General features: G+C 41.6%; 1 protein-coding gene across 4 annotated transcripts in view; it reads left to right on the top strand.

The window, feature by feature from the left end:
• Positions 1–23,217, top strand: part of TTLL5 (tubulin tyrosine ligase like 5) — a 602,590-nt gene that overhangs the window by 461,099 nt on the left and 118,274 nt on the right. For all 4 annotated transcript variants that reach the window (XM_033951293.1, XM_033951292.1, XM_033951290.1 and 1 more), the window contains one exon: positions 21,821–21,915. In XM_033951293.1, the coding sequence (XP_033807184.1) occupies positions 21,821–21,915 (95 nt within the window). The remainder of the gene's footprint in view (positions 1–21,820; positions 21,916–23,217) is intronic.

Here is a 23,217-nt window from a genome sequence, read left to right as displayed (position 1 = left end):
GGGAATGGGCGGTCTCCCAGAACATCTTCCTACGTGCGGTTTACATTCAGGGAGAGAGGAACTGTCTGGCAGACAAACTCAGTCGTCTTCTCCAGCCGCACGAGTGGTCGCTGAACTCCCGGGTTCTGCGCGAGGTCTTCGACCGCTGGGGAACTCCTCAGGTGAATCTGTTTGCCTCCCCGGAGACTCGCAAACTGCCCCTCTATTGTTCTCGGATGTACTCCCGGGACCGTCTCGAGGCCGACGCCTTTCTTCTTGACTTGGGGGGGAGGTTCCTTTATGCGTTCCCTCCTTTTCCTCTAATCTTGAGAACGTTGGTACATCTCAAATCGACCAGAGCCACTATGATTCTCATTGCGCCTCATTGGCCCAGACAGCACTGGTTCTCCCTGCTCCTTCAACTCAGTGTCGGGGAACCTCTGCTTCTACCTGTTTTTCCCTCTCTGCTGTCTCAGAGTCGGGGTTCGCTGTTACATCCCAATCTTCAGTCTTTACATCTGACCGCTTGGTTCCTTTCCCCTTGACTTCGATTCCTGTTTCTCAGTCGGTGAGGGAGATTTTGGAAGCCTCGCGCAAGGTCTCGACTAGGCTTTGTTATTCCCAGAAGTGGACCAGATTTTCATCCTGGTGTTCCTCGAACCATCTGGACCCGAGTTCAGTTCCAGTGTCTTCGGTGCTGGAATATTTGTTGCATCTGTCTAAGTCTGGACTGAAGACGACTTCCATTCGAGTGCATCTCAGTGCCATTGCGGCGTTCCATCGGCATCTCGAGGGTCGGTCTCTTTCTCTTCATCCTCTGGTAACTCGTTTCATGAGGGGTCTCGTGAATGTTCATCCTCCTCTGAAACCTCCTCCTATAGTTTGGGATCTTAATGTGGTCTTAGCTCAACTGATGAGGCCGCCTTTTGAGCCTATCGACAAATCTTTTCTTAAGTTTCTCACTTGGAAGGTGGTCTTCTTGCTTGCACTCACGTCCGCTCGTCGGATTAGTGAGCTGCAGGCTTTGGTTGCGGATCCACCTTTTACTGTGTTTCATCATGACAAGGTGGTTCTTCGCACCCATCCGAAATTTTTGCCTAAGGTTGTGTCTGATTTCCACCTCAATCAGTCCATTGTACTTCCGGTGTTCTTCCCGAAGCCCCACTCTCATCCTGGTGAGGCGGCGCTTCACACGCTTGACTGTAAGAGGGCGTTGGCCTTTTATCTCCAACGTACCAAGTCTCATCGGAAGGTTCCTCAATTGTTTTTGTCCTTTGATCCTAATCGGTTGGGACATCCTGTTTCCAAGCGCACCTTGTCCAACTGGTTGGCTGCTTGTATTTCTTTTTGCTACGCTCAGGCTGGTCTCACGCTCCATGGTCGAGTCACGGGGCATAAGGTCAGGGCTATGGCAACTTCTGTTGCTTTCCTCCGGTCTACCCCTGTGGAGGACAAATGTAAAGCTGCCACTTGGTCTTCGGTTCATACGTTCACCTCCCACTACTGTCTGGATACTTTGTCCAGAAGCGACGGCCGGTTTGGCCAGTCGGTGTTACGTATTCTGTTTTCCTAAATTGCCATCCTCCCACCTGCCCTTTTTTGGGTTAGCTTGGAGGTCACCCACATGTGAGAATATCATGCCTGCTTGTCCTGGGATAAAGCACAGTTACTTACCGTAACAGGTGTTATCCAGGGACAGCAGGCATATATTCTCACAACCCGCCCTCCTCCCCGGGGATGGCTTCTTTGCTGGTTATGGAACTGAGGACCACGAGGTGGGGATGCGCCCTCTAGTGGGCAAGAAGGCATGCACATGCATGGTGCAGTGTAGCAAACTTGAAACTTCAATCAAGTTTGCTTGAAAAGCTGTCCGCGCTGGGGTTCCGTAGATGACGTCACCCACATGTGAGAATATATGCCTGCTGTCCCTGGATAACACCTGTTACGGTAAGTAACTATGCTTTATCAAACCTCCATATCGGTTTAGAACCAACTTGTTCATCAGATTGTAATTCAATCCAAACACCACCATGATCAGACAAAATGATAGGATCTATGATGGCTTTTATCATTTTCTGAGCAATTTTATTGGAAACAAAAATATAATCAATCCTTGGAAAGGAATTATGAACCTGTGAACAAAAAGAAAATTCCCGGTCACCAAAATGAAGAATACGCCATATATCTATCAAATCACAAGATTGAACCAAATTATCTAAGCCTAATGATTTCATAATCTTACTTGGACTCTTATGAACAACTAGTGTTTAAGCCCGTTACATTAACGGGTGCTAGAATATATGGCTGTCTGTCTTTATTTATGTCTCTCTCCCTGCTCCTGTCTCTTTCTTCCTGTCTCTCTCCCTCCTGCAATTTTTCTCTCTCTCTCCCTGGCACCCTTTGTCTGTCTGTCTTCCACCCCCCATTCCCTTCTCTCCCCTCCCCCCCACTTTCCTTTGCAGAAGCAGCAGTGATATTTCCCTTCCCCTCCAGGTCCCTGCTGAAGCAATAGAAGCATTTTCCCCCACCCCCCATTCCCTTCTCTTACCGTGAGCTGCCCTGCTCCGTTCGGCCCCTCCCCTTCCCTTCTTGTGTGCTGAAGGTTCTCTGCTGCGGCTGAAGGTTTTTTTTCGGCGGCTCTTCTCACGATCCCCGTGGTGGCTGATCCTCCTGTTCAAAGCGGCCTGCTGAGGTTCGCGGCCGGCTGTAACGAACCTCGCAGGCCGCTCTCCAACTCGGTAGCATGTTCCCTCTGACGCGATCGCGTCAGAGGGAACGTGCTACCATGTGGAGAGCGGCCTGCGAGGTTCGTTACAGCCGGCCGCGAACCTCAGCAGGCCGCTTTGAACAGGAGCGGTAGCGGTTGTTGTGGGAAGGGGGGGAGTCGACGACGTGCAGGCCGCTGTGAACAGGAGCGGCAGCGGCGGCAGGACCATGAGCCCTCCTCCCGCCATCCGCCGCCAGCGCCGCTCCTGTCGCCCGATGCACCTAACTGGCACATACGCCTCAAGCCGCGGCCACGGACGGACACAGCACACATGAGGTCCCCACAGGAGATGAGGCGCCGCTGCTAACAGCCAAGGTAGGTGCTGGGAAGAAGGCTGGGGACTCACGCATGCGCACTCCTTCGGCCACAGACCTACAGCGCACGGAACACGCAAATAGGACTGCGCATGCGCGAGTTAGCCTTTTATTATATAGGATTGGATCCTTTACAGCATTGAAATCTCCAGCCACTACTAAATTAGAAGCAGCCAGTGGGAGTAACAATTGTTGTAAAGTCTTAAAAAACTCCATTTGATTTGTATTTGGAGCATATACATTGAACAAGTCAAGGGTAGTATTTCCCATGCTCATTTTAACATGTACCCATCTTCCTAAGGGGTCCGAAGTGATCATTTGAAAATCAGCTGTACATTTCCTACTAACTAAAATGGCAACCCCTGCTTTTTTCCCAATTGCTGGGGCAAAATATTTTTTAGAAATCCAACAAGCTTTTGATGATATTGACAGGAGTTGCCATTCAACAAATAACGTATAACTGGAAAGATTGTACAAGGTTGAATTATTGTTTCTGGTGGAATTCAGTATGTCATGTGTTTAAAATGGAAAGAGTGTTGGCAGTTCAAAAAGGTTACTATAATAAATTTTTTTTTTTGCTTAAATCTTTTATTGATTTTTCAATTTAAATTTCAAGTATTACACTTGTACAGAAAGCAATAATAGAATGGATATCAAATACAATGCACATATAACTCATAAGTTAACAAATTTACTATTTATGCTCAAGTCCTCAACTTAGGATCCAAGAATCAAAGAAAAATTGGCAAAATAATAAAGAAAAATAATGATAATACATAAGAAACTGAGAGCTATAGCAATGGAATGAGGTCATCAATAATCAAGTTATAGGGCTCAAAGATTATTTGCATTCAGACGAGACATTGCCACAAAGTTTGTCAATTGGGATGGGTCAAAAAACACATATTTAAGAGTACGGTAACACACAATGCATTTACACGGATGTCTCAAATAAAAAGTCGCACCCAAAGATAAAACCCCAGGTTTCAGAAGAAGAAATTCACGGCGGCGCCTTTGCGTCTCCCGTGCCAAGTCTGGAAACATTTGTATTTTGTGACCAAGAAAACTTTTTTGTCTATTTTTAAAGTAAAGTTTTAACAACCATGTTTTATCAATTGGCAAGGCTAAGGTAATAATCATAGTGGCTGATAATGCTAAGTCCTTCTCAGATGTCTCTAAAATTTGTGAGATATTTAAGGGTTCTCAGTCTGAAGATTTTACTTTTTGTTGTTGGTTTTGTTCTTTATCAGGCAAATAATAAACCCGTGAGAATGATGGTAATGATTCTTCAGGTATCTCCAGAATTTCCACTAGATATCTCTTAAGTATGTCTCTAGGTGTTACCAAATCAAGTCTTGGGAAAATTAATTAACCTCAAATTGTTACTACGTGAATTGTTCTCAAGCATTTCAATCTTCTTCCTTAGGTTAATATTGTCTTTAACTAAAGTCTCTTGCAATTGTTTTGATGTTATAATTTCCTTTTCTATTTTCTGAATGGATGAATTAGAAGTATTCATTTCTTTTCTTAAGTCCTTCAATTCTTTATTATGCTCCTTAATTTTTCCTTCAATTTGTTGAAAAGTAGGAGTAATATTTTTAACAAAACCAGCCATTAAGTCCCAAATAGAATCTAGAGTCACTTCTGCAAGTTTAATCAATACAATTGGGGTTTGTGAAAGTAAAGTGCTCACCGTTCTGAAGTTCTTTGGGACTTGTCTTCTGTCCTTCCTCCTCATACTGAGATGGTACTGCCCCAGATATCTCCATGGGGGCCCTTGTAGTGTGAGCCCCAGCCTCCAAGCTCTCCTGTAAATCCTTCCTTGCCTCTGAAGAGGAGAAAACCTCAGAATCCGGGGTTTCCCCACCCCTGGGAGATCTGGTAATCTGAGGCTGCGGGGGCGGTGCCCTAACATCGGGGCTTAGAGTAGTATTGGGCCCAGGAGTATCCACCGCGGGTTCGCCTCCCTGTGTCCTCAACAGGCCGCCATCTGATGTTGCAGTGACCTCCTGCATGTGCCGCAGAAGATCTTGAATATTTCCGAGACCCGGGGCTCCAGGGCGCCGCGAGAAGCAGCACTCTGGCCCCGTCTCTTAGGCATCGCGGTAAGTAAATACCGCTAGAAATTATTCCAAACAATCGCTATTCTGGGACAAGCAGCTCAGCGCGTCCTGCTCTCAGTCGCCATCTTGGATCCGCCTCTCTTCAATTTACTACTATAATAAATTTAAGGATGTGTGGGGGCCATTTTTAAATTATTCTAATGAATAATTTACACTTTTCCCAACTTTAATTCTTACATGTGGATCGGGGGGGTTTGGATTGTAGAAGGATTTATGGTTCACTTAGCAGTATTATAAACACGTTACGTCTCTGTTAAGTTGTCTAGGGAAAACCATAACCTCTTATTCAAGTCCAAATATGGTCTAATTATACGACACAAAACCCAGGCTAATGAGAAATATCTTTATTATGAAAATAGAAAAATATAATTCACAAGCCAGCTGCAGAATCTAAGTATTGTTCACAAAATATCTGATTACACAAATAAAACTCAGTACATAATTATCACAATCTAATGGTTAGACAATTGAGTGATTCTACTTGTTAAATTCACACTAAATAATTCCTTATAATAATAATCCCTGATTAGCCAATGATTATATTATCACCAATGGAGCTTTTCAATCCTTATCCTTTATCACCAGTGATCCTTATCTAACCCCGCTATTAAGAGTGTAAATTCCGTATTCTCACCTTAAGGTCAGTTGCTCAGACGAAATTAGGTGGAAGGGAAAACTTCTTGGTAGCTTTAGAAGACGTCAGGAATCTGGTTGTTAAAGGCACACGTGTTGACAATCCTTGATGAGGCTATAAATCATCCGCAAACAAGTCCTGTTCCGTGCTGAGTTCAGATCCGTTTTAAATGTCTGAATTTCTCTCTCTTAGGCAGAGAGTCACACGAGGTATCTTACAGGTCTAATTATTGAAAGAAAAAGTTTACATATAGAACATCTGTGAGCAGATCTGAGCTTCCCCGGACCTTATCACAGACTAACTAATTAATTAATTAGCCGTCTTTCTTGTATCTCATCAGATGACCTCCTCGGACCAATCCAGAAACAGACTTGGATGAATAGCCTTTCTGTAGAAAGTATCATATAGGCTGGTAGACCCAGGGCCGTTAGACAGATAAGAACAGGATAATTTCTTCAAGATTCACACTGTCCCATTATGAAAGCACAGATGAATGTCCTTGAATAATATAACATTCTGGTACATACCCATAATGCATCAGGCAGAAACAGCAAAGCTGTGTACTTCTTTCTTCTTGCAAAATTCATGCTGGAAAGTTGCTTGCAGAGATATTTCTTGAGACAATGGTTCAGGCTTGGTGACATCATAGAGGCCTAACCCACAGGTGTGAATACGGAACTATCCCTACAGGATTTCTATTAATAATATATATGAACGATAAGATATTATATTCATGTGGTATATTTTTTGTTGTATATGGAAGTGGGAGGGGGTGGGGGTTATATCTTTTTGTTGTATGATATGGTAGATTTTCAAGTGGTATTGTATTCTAATTGTTTGATATTTACTGTACACTTGTGAATTATAAAATGAATAAAGAATTAAAAAAAAAAAAAAAAAGAAATCCAACCCCTTTCCAGCTTTCTAGATTCTATAATTCACAGATGTGTCTCTTGGATAAAATAAACATCAGCATTTTGTTTTTTAAGGAAAGCTAACATTTTCTTCTTCTTTATCATATGATTAAGGCCATTGACATTTAAGGAAAAAAACTTAATCTCCATCTAAATATTCATATATACACCAATAATAATATGTAAACTTAATGAAATTGAAATGACTAGACACCAGCACCAGCATGAAATCCAATAATAAATAAATTAGATACAAAACCCCCCTATCCTCTAAACCCTTTTTTACCCAAATTATGGAAAAAAAAAACCATCCCCAACCCACCCAAACCCACCCTATAAATGGATAAACTTGTTACACGCATAGGATATATAACCCGCACACTCCCCCCAGGCAATCAAATCCATCTTCTAATAGAAATGTTAATATGAAAATAATTCATTAATGCCTTAAATATCCATAAAAACAATGTATATATTAAATATAAAATGACCATAAAATAAACCAAATTCATATTAAATATATAGAATTAATCAGTCCTGGGAAAGATGATGGAGGCACTGATTAAAGACAGCATCTGTGAACACATCGAAAAAAATGGGCAGCTAAAACCGAGTCAACATGGCTTCTGTAAGGGTAGGTCATGCCTCACAAACTTATTGTACTTCTTTGAGGGAGTGAACAGCCAGGTGGATAAAGGGGAATCTATAGACATCATTTACCTTGACTTCCAAAAAGCCTTCGACAAGGTGCCACACGAGAGACTGCTTAAAAAGATATGGAACCACGGGGTACAAGGGGAGGTCCACCGATGGATCAAAAACTGGCTGGCAAACAGGAAGCAGAGGGTTGGCGTAAAGGGACACTACTCAGACTGGAAAGGGGTCACGAGCAGAGTTCCGCAAGGGTCGGTGCTGGGACCGCTCTTGTTCAATATCTACATAAATGATCTAGAGGCGGGAACTAAGTCTGAAGTCATTAAATTTGCAGATGACACCAAACTATACAGCAGGGCTCAAACCAAGGAAGACTGCGAGGATCTCCAAAAGGATCTAACGCAGCTGGAAAAGTGGGCCGAAAAGTGGCAGATGAGCTTCAACGTGGGGAAATGCAAGGTCATGCACGTGGGGAAAAAGAACCCGATGTTCACATACAAAATGGGGGGAATACCACTAGGGTTAGTAACCTGGAGAGAGACCTGGGAGTGATGGTAGACGCAACACTGAAGGCATCGGCGCAATGCGCCACAGCCTCTAGGAAAGCAAACAGAATGCTGGGTATCATTAAGAAGGGTATTACGACCAGGACGAAGGAAGTCATCATGCCGCTGTATCGTGCAATGGTACGGCCGCATCTGGAGTACTGTGTCCAGTACTGGTCGCCGTACCTCAAGAAAGACATGGCGGTACTTGAGGGAGTACAAAGAAGAGCAACCAAACTGATAAAGGGAATGGAAAATCTCCCATATACCGACAGATTGAAGCAGTTGGGACTTTTCTCCCTGGAGAAGCGAAGACTTAGAGGAGACATGATAGAAACCTTCAAGATCCTGAAGGGCATAGAAAAAATAGACAGGGGCAGATTTTTCAAATTAAGGGGCGCCACAAGTACAAGGGGGCACTCGGAGAAATTGAAAGGGGACAGGTTTAGAACAAACGCTAGGAAGTTCTTTTTCACTCAGAGGGTGGTGGATACATGGAACGCGCTTCCAGAGGCTGTTGTAGACAAGAAAACATTAAATGGTTTCAAAGAAGGTTTGGATAGATTCCTAGAAGAAAAAGGGATTGGGGGGTATAGATAGGTATAGACCATTGCTCAGGCAATGGGCCTGATGGGCCGCCGCGAGTGCGGACCGCTGAGCAGGATGGACCTATGGTCTGCCTCAGCGGAGGCAACTTCTTATGTTCTTATAAATCCATAGAATTAATATAAAAACTCATTTGACCAAATTCAAATTATATTCATCTGCTAAAAGACAAAATTTAAATAACTTTATATTATAAATTCCATATATTTTATATAAAAGTTCCTTTAAATCTAATACATACCCATAATGCATCAGGCAGAAACAGCAAAGCTGTGTACGTCTTTCTTCTTGCAAAATTCATGCTGGAAAGTTGCTTGCAGAGATATTTCTTGAGACAATGGTTCAGGCTTGGTGACATCATAGAGGCCTAACCCACAGGTGTGAATACGGAACTATCCCTACAGTCCCCCCTTTTGGAGGAGAAATAACTTCAATGGTGTCTATTTCACCTTCAACCTAACTAAGTAGGAAAGGATCGCCAAGACCCAAGGTGATATAAAAATGCATAAACATAAGCAATACCATATAAATCAGCAATAAATCAAAGATATCAATAATCAATGTATAATAATCATAAAGGCAAGGGCAAAATATGTGAACCCAGCCAAATAAATGATAATAAAATCACTGAATAATGGCAATATATGATAAAATCAAAAATCATAACTACTTAGTAAGGCACAAAAGGTATGCCAAAGCAAAAGTTAAGACAGATAGATCATAATCAAAAATACGGCTGGCAAAATCACTCCTTCATAGCCGCAATGTAATCATGCATTCTTAAGTCCGTATGTGATGGTTTCTGATGAATAAGACGTCGAATCCGGATGGTCTCATAGAGTGCAAAAACATCAAGGGTAAAGTTGATGGGATGTCCACGGAAAACATCCAGGATTTCCAATTCCGTCTCAGTAGAAGTAGAGTCCAAATAGAAAGATAGAAACATCGAAAGAAGATGTTCTGGAGCAAGATCTGGAATGGGAAGAACAAGAAACCAGGAGAATCTTGAAGGACAACACGGGACTGCGGACCAGGATCGATCACTTTGGTAACAACTCCAATCGGCAGGACAACCAGGAACAGCATCGGCAGAACTCGTTTCGCCATCTGAAAAACAGAAAAGAGAGAGAACAGCCTAGGCTGTTGCTAGGTTAATGTCATTCATCACAACAATGGTTTCATCCTGGGCAAATTTACTGGGATGACATGGTCTCAGTTGATTAATGTGGACCCATTTAAGGACATCTGCACCTGGAGAATTTGATTTGATACGAATTTGATAGGCCACAGGTGAAGCTTTTTCCACTATAGGGAATGGACCATGCCAGCTTGGCAAAAATTTACTTTCTTTGGTCTTGGTTTTGCCATAATTGTAATAGAATACCTTGTCACCAATTTGGTATTCCTTTGTGGTAGTCCTATGATCATAATAGGCTTTTCTACCTTTAGCAGCAATTTCCAGATTTTTCTGGGCAAAGGAAAATGCACCCTGTAAATGTTTACGTAAATGGGTGACATATTCATGAGCACTAGAAAGATTTACATCATTAGTTCTATACAACAAATGAATTGGTAATGTCATTTCTCTACCTGTCATCATTTCAAAAGGCGTCACCCCCGTAGACCGGTGAGGCGTGGCACGAATAGCCATCAGTACCAAAGGTAACTTCATGTCCCAATCCTTACCAGAGGTATACACGTACTTCTTCAGGATCGTGATGATGGTACGATTCGCTCTCTCCACTTGTCCCGATGATTGAGGGTGGTAAGCTATGTGCAATTTACTTTTCACTCCGAGCATCTTCCACATGTGTCGCATCACATCCGCAGTGAAATGTGATCCTTGGTCTGAGTCCACTCTCATGGGCAAACTCCACCTACTGAGCACATGATTCAGTAACAAGGTAGCGGTAGTCTCTGCCGTACAATTGGGTGCAGGCAAGCACTCAATCCACTTGGTAAACAAACAAGTGACAGTCAACATATACTTATTACCTCGGGAGGAACGGATCACTTGGCCGATCCAATCAATCTGGATGTCGGACCAGGGCATGACCAAACCCTTCTTTCTCAAGGGTGCTCGGTGAAGTGGTGTAGAGGGTTGAAATTGGCAACAAGTCAAGCAACCTCTCGTATATAACTGCACATCTTGCCGCATATGAGGCCAGTAGGCCACTTGTTTCAGTGTCTCATATGTAACTTCTTCACCTCTATGTCCAGCACAAGGTTCATCATGGGCATGTTGCAACATGATTCCTCGATATGCACGGGGTACAACCCACTGCACAATACCATCCTTACTCGTCCGAGTGAGCAGGTCCTGATGAATAGAAAATTTTTCTCTGGAGGTGTAGAGTATCCTCAGTTCTTCATCCTTCTGATCGTCTTCAGACAATGGATGATCCTGTGGATTCTGTATGAAGTTATAGAACTTTCCTAGGATAAGATCTGTCTTCTGAGCGGTTACAAGTTCAAAGGAAGGGACATCATTTCCCCACTGCACTACAGGTGTTTCAGCTACCCGTTTCGCTTGGCGTCGAGTAATAGTATGTACCATCGAGAACAACTCTTCAGGGCATTGCCATAGTTCACCTGACAAAGCACCTTCTTTGGCCAGTTGATCCGCAAGGTCATTTCCAATCTTGTCATGACTATTAACATTGGCGTGACCTTTCACTTTCTTCCAGTAGATGGTCATGTCATTGTCTCGTACCAATTGATCTAAGGCTAGAATCAAGTTACCATGATGGACAGGCTTTCCTTTGGAATTTAACATGTCCTTCTTTTTCCACACGGGTAAGTGAGACACAAAGTTCTGATGCACATAGTCAGAATCTGTACAGATAATCAGTTCTGGGATCCCCTTCTGTACCGCAGACTGTACAGTGACCAGAGCTGCTACAATCTCTGCATATTGGTTGGTTTTAGCACCCAATCTATACTTCAAGGTTTCCATAGGTGTTTTGTTATTCCACACTACACCTACTCCTGCAACCAAATTATGGGTCGAGGTCTGGTGGAAGGCACAGCCATTTACGTAGACTTGAGGTATATTGGCACATAGCTGTTCATCATAAAAATGATGACGATGGGGTTCCTCCTCTTCTGGTGGAACATCAGGTTCCGGTATACCTGTAAGAGAATCTTGTTCTGTACAATCATGCAATTCTGCTATCCCTTGGGCTACGGTGTTACGATGTTTCAGGGCATACTTTACCTGTAAAGGCCATCCTTGGAGAGCCAAAGTCCATGAGACTATTCGGCTATTGGAGACACGACCAGTCTTGATCTTGTCACTGCCCAAGAAACTAATGGGTTGATGACAAGTCTCTACATTGAGTTTTTCTCCTTGTAACTCCAAAAATGTTGAAGAGCCCAAACAGTTGACAGTAGAGCTTTCTCACATTCAGAATACTTCTTCTCTACATCGGTGAAGCCTTTGCTTGCATAGGCCACCACACGCTTGTCAGAGTCGTATTTCTGGTACAGGACAGCACTCATAGAGTGTTTGGAGAATCCTAGGTCGATGAAGAATTCACAACCACTCTCGGGGTAGGCCAAGCAAGGAAAGCGACTAAGCTGCTCTTTCATCTCTTGCATAGCATCTTCCTGTTCAGGACCCCACGTCCAAGGTACATCCTTCTTCAGTAAGACAACCAAGGGTCTAGAGATCTCTGCATACTGATCTATGAACTATCGAGAATAGTTGCATATCCCCAAAAATGAACGAAGTTCCGTCAAATTGGTAGGTCTCCTCAACTGTTGTAGGGCCTGTATCCTTTTCTTCTGTGGTCGAAGACCTTCAGAGGAAATGTCATACCCTAAGTAATTCAGAGATGTTCGGCACCATTGACCTTTGGCAAGGGTCAATTTAGCTCCTGCATTTTGCAATTGTTGGAACACATGTTCTACCTCTTCCAGGTGTTTCTGAAAGGTGGGACTCTTGATCAGGATGTCATCCACATAGACTAGAGTTCCTCGAGCTTCCGCATCTGGAAGGGCTTTAAGGAGAAATATGTTGAACTCAGCTGGAGAGTTCAGAAAACCAAAAGGTGTTCTATTCCACGTATACTGTTTCTTCCCAAAGGTAAATGCTAGTTTGTATTGATCCGGTGGATGTACAGGAACTGTCCAAAATCCAGACGCTAAATCCAAGCTGGTAAAATACTTAGCTCCTTTGATGGTAGTCAAGCTCTGGTCAAGATGGGCCATAGGCCACCTAGACAAGGGTACCCGCTTGTTTAGCTGTCGGTAATCCAAGGCAATTCTCCAACTGTTATTCTTCTTCAGGATTGGCCACAAGGGTGAGTTATATGTACTGTTACAAGGCCTAATGATACCCCTAGTTTCCAGGGTATCAAGTATCTCTTGCACGGACTCATATGAGGCCAAAGGAATCTTATACTAACGTACAAAGACGGGCTTACTGTGGAGATCCGTAGGAATCTTGGTCACATGTAGATCAGTCAGTCCAGTGTCATAAGAATCCACTGCAAAAAGGTCTCGATACTTGTACAACAATTGTGCTAACTGAACCTTTTCTTCATCAGAAGAGCACGCATCAGCTAGGTCCACTTGTTCCTTTACCATGGCATCAAACTTAGAAAAAGGTTGGTTGGAAGAAATTTCCACTTGGTCTTCAATCTGTTCTTGCAAAGATGAAGATTCAATGGCATTCACCGCTCTAGATTGGTCAGACAGAGCTAACTTCCTGGATAAAAGCAAAAAATCATTCTCCACTGTTATATGGGAAGTCAATGCATCATATGGCCAGAGGAAGTCCAGTGAAATGAGTCCTTTAGGTGAGGTAAAAATACGGTCTGGTATGTCCCCCCCCTGGCAGGGGTCGACAATGGAAGACAAGGTGCCAATGATAGGCAATGTTACCTCAACATCAGGAAAAAATTCCCCCACCAGAAAACCCAAAGGTTCTCCAGCAGAGAGAAAGACTTCCGTAGGTTGAGCATTGACAATCAATACATGGAAAGAAGAGTAAGGTACTTCAAGATAGGGTAAAGCACCTAGAGAAAGACCATGCTCGAGAAAAGAGGAATTCGGGTTGAAAAAGCCAATATCATCGAGCATGCGTTGACCATGGGCCAAACGAAGAGGCAGAGCAAAATCCTGCACAAGGCCAGGAATCTTGACGTCTTCAGCACAGACCACTTCACAAACTTGAGGAAGAGGTTGTCCAGCCTTCAGACCATCCATCAGATCCATGTCTTCTACCGGGGTGCCTTGCAATCTGCTCCAAAGCACACCGTTCACCAAATCAACGTAGACTCCTAGACGAACAAGACATTCTGATCCCAAACACAAGGATGTGTGTAGGCCTTTCACCACAGAAAAGTGATGAGTGAAAGTCTTAGAACCCAGGGTCAGCGGAAGGCTACAAACCCCAACAAGAGGCTTGACCCCCTGACCTAGTATAGGTAGGTGAGTAGAGTGGCGCCGAACAAACGGAACTGATGTGGTTCGCTGAAGTTGACAGTAAAAAGATTCACTGATCATGGAGATGTCACTCTGGAGTAGCAGTTGAGCTTGAACTGGGACAGAACCGTGCAGGTGAACATCAACAGACAAGTCAGTATCAACCTGGTGAAGTACAGCCAGTAGACGAGGATGAGAAGTCAGAGAGCTGGAAACAGATGAGGTGGTGTCTTGAACAGTCTCTTGAGGTGGATCCGGCACGGGGAACGTAGACTTCAGAACAATTTCCAAATGGTCAGCCTGGAGAACAATGTCAGATATTTGTTCCTTTGGAACGCTGACAATCTCGCGGTCTGTGGGACCCCCCTCTGGAACATTGGCGTACCATAGCTCCAAAATGTGTGGATCCGCTGAACGCAGAAAATTGATTCGAATTGAAGTATCGTTTTGCTCCACAGTACTGGCAACCTGGGGCAGGCGTGTAGTTGGTACCTTTCCAAAAGGAAGGGGACGAGTCACCTGAGCCCAGACCACTTCTTGGACGTAATCCAAAATAGGCCGCTATCTCTTCAAAAGATCGTTCCCAATCAAAAACTCCTCTCCTGAACTAGTGGTAATAATCACTGGGTGTTTGACATTCATTTTGCCTAACTGCAAGGTAAGCCAAGTTTGACCAACTGTCTCAATGTTCTGATGTCCATATGCAACCAAAGACAAATCACAGGGAATAATCGACAGTGGTTTCTGGGTACCCAGAGTAGTCTGCAAACGTTGGAATAGTCCCATAGTGATCAAAGTCACTTCGGAAGCCGTATCAAGTAAACCGGGACAAGACAAAACCTGTTGGAGAAACAAAGGTATAGTGTACCGTTGACCCATAGGCGTTAACCTACCCAAGAAATACTTGTGTGACTTAATGGAATCCCACGAAGGAAGCCACTCTGTGTCCTCAGATAATTCAGTGGATTGTACAGGATCAGTGTCTTGTGTAGCATCAGGAGATGTTTGGACAGAAGATACAATAGTGGGTGGAGAAATTGTTTCTCGGACTAGTCATGCGTTATCGTCCTCCAACAATTCGGGTGTGTCATCCAGGTCGTCTACTGAGGAAGCCTGGGTGTCAGTTGCTACAGACTTGACCACTCGAGTTCCGGAAGGCCTGTAACCGACATTGTTATCCTTTCTCCTTGGGGTCTGTTCCCTTCTCGCGGGGACAGATACTGCCAATTGTTTGGAAGTCAATTCCAGGGCAGAAATACGATCTATCACCTGAGCCAATTTTTCCATTACCATGCTGAGGTCACTCTGCTTCTGTTGCTTATTGGGCCGTCTCTTCTTCTGTGTCTTGGGTCCATCCCTATTGGGTGGTGCATCAGAAGAGGAAGGCAGGTCCGCTGGACGGAATGAAACAGGTCCTGGAGTGGAAACTACAGGGCTACTAGATTCTAAAGCAAGTGAAGTCTGAACTGCACATACACTCAGCTTCTGTTCCTTAGATCGTGCTTTGGGCACCGGTTTCTCAGGGCCTGCAGGAACCCTGACTTTATGATCATAGAAATCCTCGGCTACGGCCAGGATTGATGAGTAAGAGGCCTTTTTCATACCAGCCACAACCACACTCATATATTCAGGCAAGGCTTTTGCAAAGAGAGATCGGAATTCTCCATAATCCAGTTCGTCCTCAGGAGTCCTGTCTGGAAAGAAATGTCGTTTCAGACGGAAAGCAAATTCACGGGGATTTTCCTGGAGTCCACAACGCAAATGGAATGCAGCTTTGCAAGATTCGATGGAATCAGCGTATGTACCATAACGTCTTTTGAGTTGTTGTTCCACCTCTAACACATCCGAAGTACCAGTGATGATAGATCGTAACATCTCAGAACACTCGGAAGCAAAGGACCAACGGAGTAAACGGAGCTTATCACTGTCCTCTGTCACTGCATAAGTTTCAAAGAACTCATGTATTGAGGCCAGATGTGCTTCAATAGTTAGCTTAGTTTCCTCTCTAAAAGGTTCTATCATTTGTTTAAACATCTTCATTAACTGGACATGATAGGGTGGTATGGTATAACCACCTCCACGCTTTTGAGTTTCTTTCACTGTTTCAGTATTATGCTGTGACCTTTGTGGAACATGTTGTGAAATGTCTGGTGCTTTGGCGCCATCTGGTGGTTGTTTAGACTCGCTGTAAACTGACCTTACCGGATAGGGTTTAGCATCAGCAGATTCAATGACGTCACAGGAATTTGAGATAGACCTTACAGGGCGTGATTGTTGCACTGGGCGGTCGGCTAGTGACACTAATTTCTCAGGGCAGGGTTTGTTACTAGGTAACAAGTCCTCTGCAGTAGAATCAGAACACTCCTGTGAATTCCTGTACCCACCCCCCCTAGGACTGTGAAAAGAATGAAAGACAGTTCTAGGAGCTGGCGTAGGAGAAAGTGGCGGCGACACAGGGGGAGAGGGAGCTTGAATATCCCTCTCACTACAAAAAGTAGCAACCTTGTCTTGCAAAACTTTCACATCAGTAGCTAATGCAGTTCTTTGGGAGGATATAGCTTGCACATTTTGGCGCAGAGCCAGATTATCGGCATCTGCTTGATATAGAGAATCAGTTAGCTGAGTAACATGTGACTTACTCTCGGAAAGCCTAGTCTGAGATTCAATAAAGTCCGCTTGTAAGGCACATAATTGCCTATCAGCACGGGCTGCCTTATCATTAGACAGACGTTCGGTAGCGTCTAACTTTTCACCCAGACAAACATAAGCAGTAGTTACGTCCGCTAGTTCCATCTGCAACCTAGATAAAACCTCAGCATGATTTTTCTCACTCTTATCATGATCTTTCTGACAAGTAGATAAAGAGATCTGTAACTCAGACTTCTGAGCCCGGACTGTATTGAGTTGATTCACTAAAGATGTACACTTCACACAAGAGATATCCACTGGTCTTTTTTTATAACTTTCAAGTTCAGCATTCAACTCAGAACATTGATGTCGTAACTCAGACATCACCTGATCAAAGTCGGAATGTTGATCTTCACAATTAGAAGCTAACAGTTCAAGGGAATCATTACAAGTCCGTTCTGCCTGCAAATAATTTTTACAATCCTCTAATTGCTCATATAAATCACTCTGAAGCTGACGCTGTTGAGATAAACTAGCAGAGGCAGAAGTTTTAAAAGCAAACAACGCACAAATGAGCTCTGAATAATTTTCTCCTGTAGGTTTAGTACGAGCATGTAATAGACGCTGCAATACTGAACAGTACGCTTGATTAGAGTCCTCTATATCTGCATGTAATAAACGAACAAGGTCAGAAAAATACACATCAGAATCTGGCTGTTTTAACACTTGCCACAGCTAATTTCTGAAAAACATCCTTTTCATGAGCATGCCACAAAATTTGAGTCTCGGTGTCAACAGACATGGCTACGGTCGTACATTAGAAACCTAGATATCCCGGCCAACGAGCCCCCAAAATCTGTAGAAGGATTTATGGTTCACTTAGCAGTATTATAAACACGTTACGTCTCTGTTAAGTTGTCTAGGGCAGTGATTCCCAACCCTGTCCTGGAGGAACACCAGGCCAATCGGGTTTTCAGGTTAGCCCTAATGAATATGCATGAGAGAGATTTGCATATGATGGAAGTGATAGGCATGCAAATTTGCTTCATGCATATTCATTAGGGCTAGCCTGAAAACCCAATTGGCCTGGTGTTCCTCCAGGACAGGGTTGGAAACCACTGGTCTAGGGAAAACCATAACCTCTTATTCAAGTCCAAATATCATGGTCTAATTATACGACACAAAACCCAGGCTAATGAGAAATATCTTTATTATGAAAATAGAAAAATATAATTCACAAGCCAGCTGCAGAATCTAAGTATTGTTCACAAAATATCTGATTACACAAATGAAACTCAGTACATAATTATCACAATCTAATGGTTAGACAATTGAGTGATTCTACTTGTTAAATTCACACTAAATAATTCCTTATAATAATAATCCCTAATTAGCCAATGATTATATTATCACCAATGGAGCTTTTCAACCCTTATCCTTTATCACCAGTGATCCTTATCTAACCCCGCTATTAAGAGTGTAAATTCCGTATTCTCACCTTAAGGTCAGTTGCTCAGACGAAATTAGGTGGAAGGGAAAACTTCTTGGTAGCTTTAGAAGACATCAGGAATCTGGTTGTTAAAGGCACATGTGTTGACAATCCTTGATGAGGCTATAAATCATCCGCAAACAAGTCCTGTTCCGTGCTGAGTTCAGATCCGTTTTAAATGTCTGAATTTCTCTCTCTTAGGCAGAGAGTCACACGAGGTATCTTACAGGTCTAATTATTGAAAGAAAAAGTTTACATATAGAACATCTGTGAGCAGATCTGAGCTTCCCCGGACCTTATCACAGACTAACTAATTAATTAATTAGCCATCTTTCTTGTATCTCATCAGATGACCTCCTCGGACCAATCCAGAAACAGACTTGGATGAATAGCCTTTCTGTAGAAAGTATCATATAGGCTGGTAGACCCAGGGCCGTTAGACAGATAAGAACAGGATAATTTCTTCAAGATTCACACTGTCCCATTATGAAAGCACAGATGAATGTCCTTGAATAGTATAACATTCTGGTACATACCCATACTGCATCAGGCAGAAACAGCAAAGCTGTGTACTTCTTTCTTCTTGCAAAATTCATGCTGGAAAGTTGCTTGCAGAGATATTTCTTGAGACAATGGTTCAGGCTTGGTGACATCATAGAGGCCTAACCCACAGGTGTGAATACGGAACTATCCCTACAGGATTTCTATTAATAATATATATGAACGATAAGATATTATATTCATGTGGTATATTTTTTGTTGTATATGGAAGTGGGAGAGGGTGGGGGTTATATCTTTTTGTTGTATGATATGGTAGATTTTCAAGTGGTATTGTATTCTAATTGTTTGATATTTACTGTACACTTGTGAATTATAAAATGAATAAAGAATTAAAAAAAAAAAAAAGAAATCCAACCCCTTTCCAGCTTTCTAGATTCTATAATTCACAGATGTGTCTCTTGGATAAAATAAACATCAGCATTTTGTTTTTTAAGGAAAGCTAACATTTTCTTCTTCTTTATCATATGATTAAGGCCATTGACATTTAAGGAAAAAACTTTAATCTCCATCTAATATTCATATATACACCAATAATAATATGTAAACTTAATGAAATTGAAATGACTAGACACCAGCACCAGCATGAAATCCAATAATAAATAAATTAGATACAAAACCGCCCTATCCTCTAAACCCTTTTTTACCCAAATTATGGAAAAAACCCCATCCCCAACCCACCCAAACCCACCCTATAAATGGATAAACTTGTTACACGCATAGGATATATAACCCGCACACTCCCCCCAGGCAATCAAATCCATCTTCTAATAGAAATGTTAATATGAAATAATTCATTAATGCCTTAAATATCCATAAAAACATATGTATATATTAAATATAAAATGACCATAAAATAAACCAAATTCATATTAAATATATAGAATTAATCAGATTATAAATCCATACAATTAATATAAAAACTCATTTGACCAAATTCAAATTATATTCATCTGCTAAAAGACAAAATTTAAATAACTTTATATTATAAATTCCATATATTTTACATAAAAGTTCCTTTAAATCTAATACATACCACCCCCTCCATAATTTAGTCTAAAATATATCATTAAAATCCCCTTAATAAATTTAATAAAATGAAGAGATTATACATATATTTTATATCTACATTCATAGCTAAAATAATCATCAAAATTCCAACCATTAAACATACAAAACATTAACAGCAGGACCAAATAATATTTCATAACTTTCCATACTCCAAAATCAACAATTAACTTCACCAATAAATGATTATAGAATTATAGTTATTAAGGAAATGACCAAATGATATATCCAAATTCCAAACACAAAATGAAATATCATACATATAATGTAACCAACATCAATAAAAATAAATATCACTTATCTAGATTATAATAAAGAAAAATAAACTAAAATTTAGAAATATATTTGTCCATATTTCATTCCATTATTGTTTCCTCCAAATCATAAAACCTAAACACAGCTAATAAACAAACACATAACATAAAACATTCATGACACTACCAGCACTGACATTACAAATCAAATGTTCAAAAGAAAGAAAAAAGAAAGAATAGTAATTAAACAGAAACAATTCTATTAATATCTTTGAAGTAACATTTAAAAATTCCATTGCATATAACAAAAACATAAGAATGATGAAGCATAACTCTTATTCATCCTCTTCTAATCTTCTTTTCTTGAAGACCTTTAAATAGTCATTGGCTCTGAAGTGACCAAGAATCCTTCAGTTTCTCAGGATCTTCAAAATAAAGTGATTTATTCCAACTGGATACTCTCATTTTTTGCAGGATAGTATAATCCATACTTAAAACCTTTTTCTTTCAACTGAGGACGAAGCTGAAGGAACTGCTGCCTTAAAGCTACAGTGCTCTTTGCAAAATCCGGCAAGAATAATAATTTGGAGCTTTATAATTTAAGTTTTTATCAGCCTTTGCCAAACTTAATATTTTCAAAGGCTTGCTGGAATCTCAAAGCTTAAAAATAAGAGGTCTGGGCTTTGAGTTGTTAGCAGACTGTTGAAATGGAATTCTATGTGCTCGTTCAATTTCTAGGGGGTACTTAGAATTCAGTTGTAATAACTTTGGCAGTAAATTCTCCAAGAACTGAATAGGATTTCCCCCCTCCAAATTTTCCGCTAGCCCAATGATTTTTCACATTCTTTCTCTGTCCACGATTTTCATAGTCCACCAGCTGCTTTTGCAAATCATTAATGATTTTAGAATCAACCTTAGACTGAGCTGCCGTTATCTCTAACTGCTCCACTCTGTGTTCTAAAACGGCCACTTGCTGATTAGCAATCTCCAGCTGTCTATTTATATTTAAGACTTCTTCCTTGACCTCTTGTATGCTATCCGCATTCTTCTGAATCATCTGTGATATTTTCCTGAGCTCAGCCATTATTTCTTTTTTATCAATTTCCTCATCATCCGGAAGTGAGGCTTTAGAGGCCATCACATGATCATGTTTGACGCGCTTCACCACAAAGGCTGCATCAATTTTTGATTGCTGCGTACTGGCCATCTCCTTACGGCACATCAACCCACCAAATCCGAAATTTAAGGCAAAAAGGTATTTCTAATCTTCAAACCGCTGCCTGGAAAAGCGGAGCAATGCGATCACACATCCATGTTTTGCGCGCACCAAGCCGAGGTTTTGTAAATTGAAAAGTGGGTGGGAGAAAATAAGTCTTGTCTTTATTCTATTGAGTATATTGTGCTGTAATGATATTAATTTATGTAAATGCATCATCTTTTGTGCGCAATTGAAGTTTTAAAAATGAATAAAGAATACTGTATTTAAAAAAAGAAAAGAAAAAGAGAGGAAAGACAACAAATCCCATGGGTTAAATGCCACTATAGACTGGTTTTACTTCTACTGATTTTTTGAGTCTTTCCTCACTTTTTCAAATACATTGAAGTATCTGTCAAAATCTTTTGATTATGCCCCTCCACATGTTCACATTTATTTTGCAAAACCTTGGGCTTACTTTTAAAATTCCAGGCTGGATGTCTTTCCATTGAGCCCATGTGATTTAGCTAGAAATGCCTTCGATCTCAAGGTGTTTGCTAAGGGATATGAGCTGTTTGTTGCAGCAGTAAGCCCCTTGGGTCTGGTAAGGAGCTGTTTTGTCATCTTGACTGGGTGATACTTCTGTCTGTCTTTTATCATAGGAAACAGAACAGATGATTCAAAAGAAACCAAAAGAGGATGAAGAGGAACAGCAAGTGAATGCTGAAGACTTTCAGGTGTTCATCCTCAATGCCAAGTGAGTTCACCAATTGCAAAAGGAAAAGAGGCTTTTCCATTATTTTCACTCATTTGACAACTGTCCTGAATCATCAGCTTCTAATGTGAGTTCAGGGGAATAGGGTCAGTGGGCCTGGGATGTGGGATCAGAGAAGAATGGGATTAGGGGTCAGGATGTTTCAGGGGAAGAGAGCCATATCAAGGTCTGTGATCAGGTTCTGCTCCTTGGGCAAGCTCCTTGTGGTGGTCTCGAGTCTTCAGTTTCTTTCTTGCTAGCTTGCTTTTTTTTTAGTTAGATCATCATTCTCTCCCATTTTTGCGGCTACATTTTTGCAGTCTTCTGTGTCTGTAATTCTAGTACACTGATCAACCTCTGTGTCTTATCCCACCTCATGGTCGATCGGTAAATAATCTTATTACCTGTACCTTATCCAATTCCTCCTCTGCTTGGATGCTTTGAATTATTAGGAAAGGGATGGTAAATAAAACCGAGAATATTATAATGCTTTTGTATTACTCCATGGTGCATTCTCACCTTGAATACTGCACAGTTTTGGTTGCCATATCTCAAAAAAGATATAGTGGAATTAGAAAAGTTCAAAGAAGAGCAACCAAACTGATAAGGGGGATGGATCTCCTATTGTATTAGGAAAGACTAAAGAGGTTGGGGCTCTTCAGCTTCAGCTGAATGGTGTAGACTGGGTATGAATGAATTGATTTTTTACTCTTTTCAAAAATACAGAAACTGGAGAACACTCAATGAAATTACATGGGAATATCTTTAAAACAAATAGGAGGAAATATTTTTTCACTTAAAGAAGAGTTAAACTGGAACTCTTTAGCAGAGGAAGTAGTTACAGATGAAGTAGTCCAGAATACCGCTGCTAAGCTTATCTTCTCAAAAAGTAAATTTGACCATGTCTCACCACTCCAGTCCAAGCTCCACTGGCTTTCTGTAATCTCCAGGGTCCACTTTAAATGTGCCTGCTTAACCTTCAAGATCCTACATGGCATCCTCCCTCCTTTTATTCCATTATCCTGGAATTCCTCAAATCCAAATTCCACTAGATCCGCCCAAAAACTAAAATTATCCTTCCCCTCTAAGGCATATCCCATGTTGATAAACTAGGGTCTTCCCTCCCCTTCAGAATCACGGAGCTCTGGAATAATCTTAGCTCCCCACTTTGTAACTTGAGCTCCCTTCAACTATTCCGTAAGCATCTGAAACTTGGCTGTTCTCTAAATGTAACTTTTCTTTCCCTCTCTGATATACTAAGCTCTCTAACCTCTCTTCATACTTTTTCTATTAATTTCCATTGGA

Source organism: Geotrypetes seraphini, chromosome 7, assembly GCF_902459505.1.
Source record: "Geotrypetes seraphini chromosome 7, aGeoSer1.1, whole genome shotgun sequence".
Classification (NCBI taxonomy): Eukaryota; Metazoa; Chordata; class Amphibia; order Gymnophiona; family Dermophiidae; genus Geotrypetes; species Geotrypetes seraphini.
Note: the sequence above shows the minus strand (reverse complement) of the source record. Positions and strands in the feature narration are given on the sequence as shown.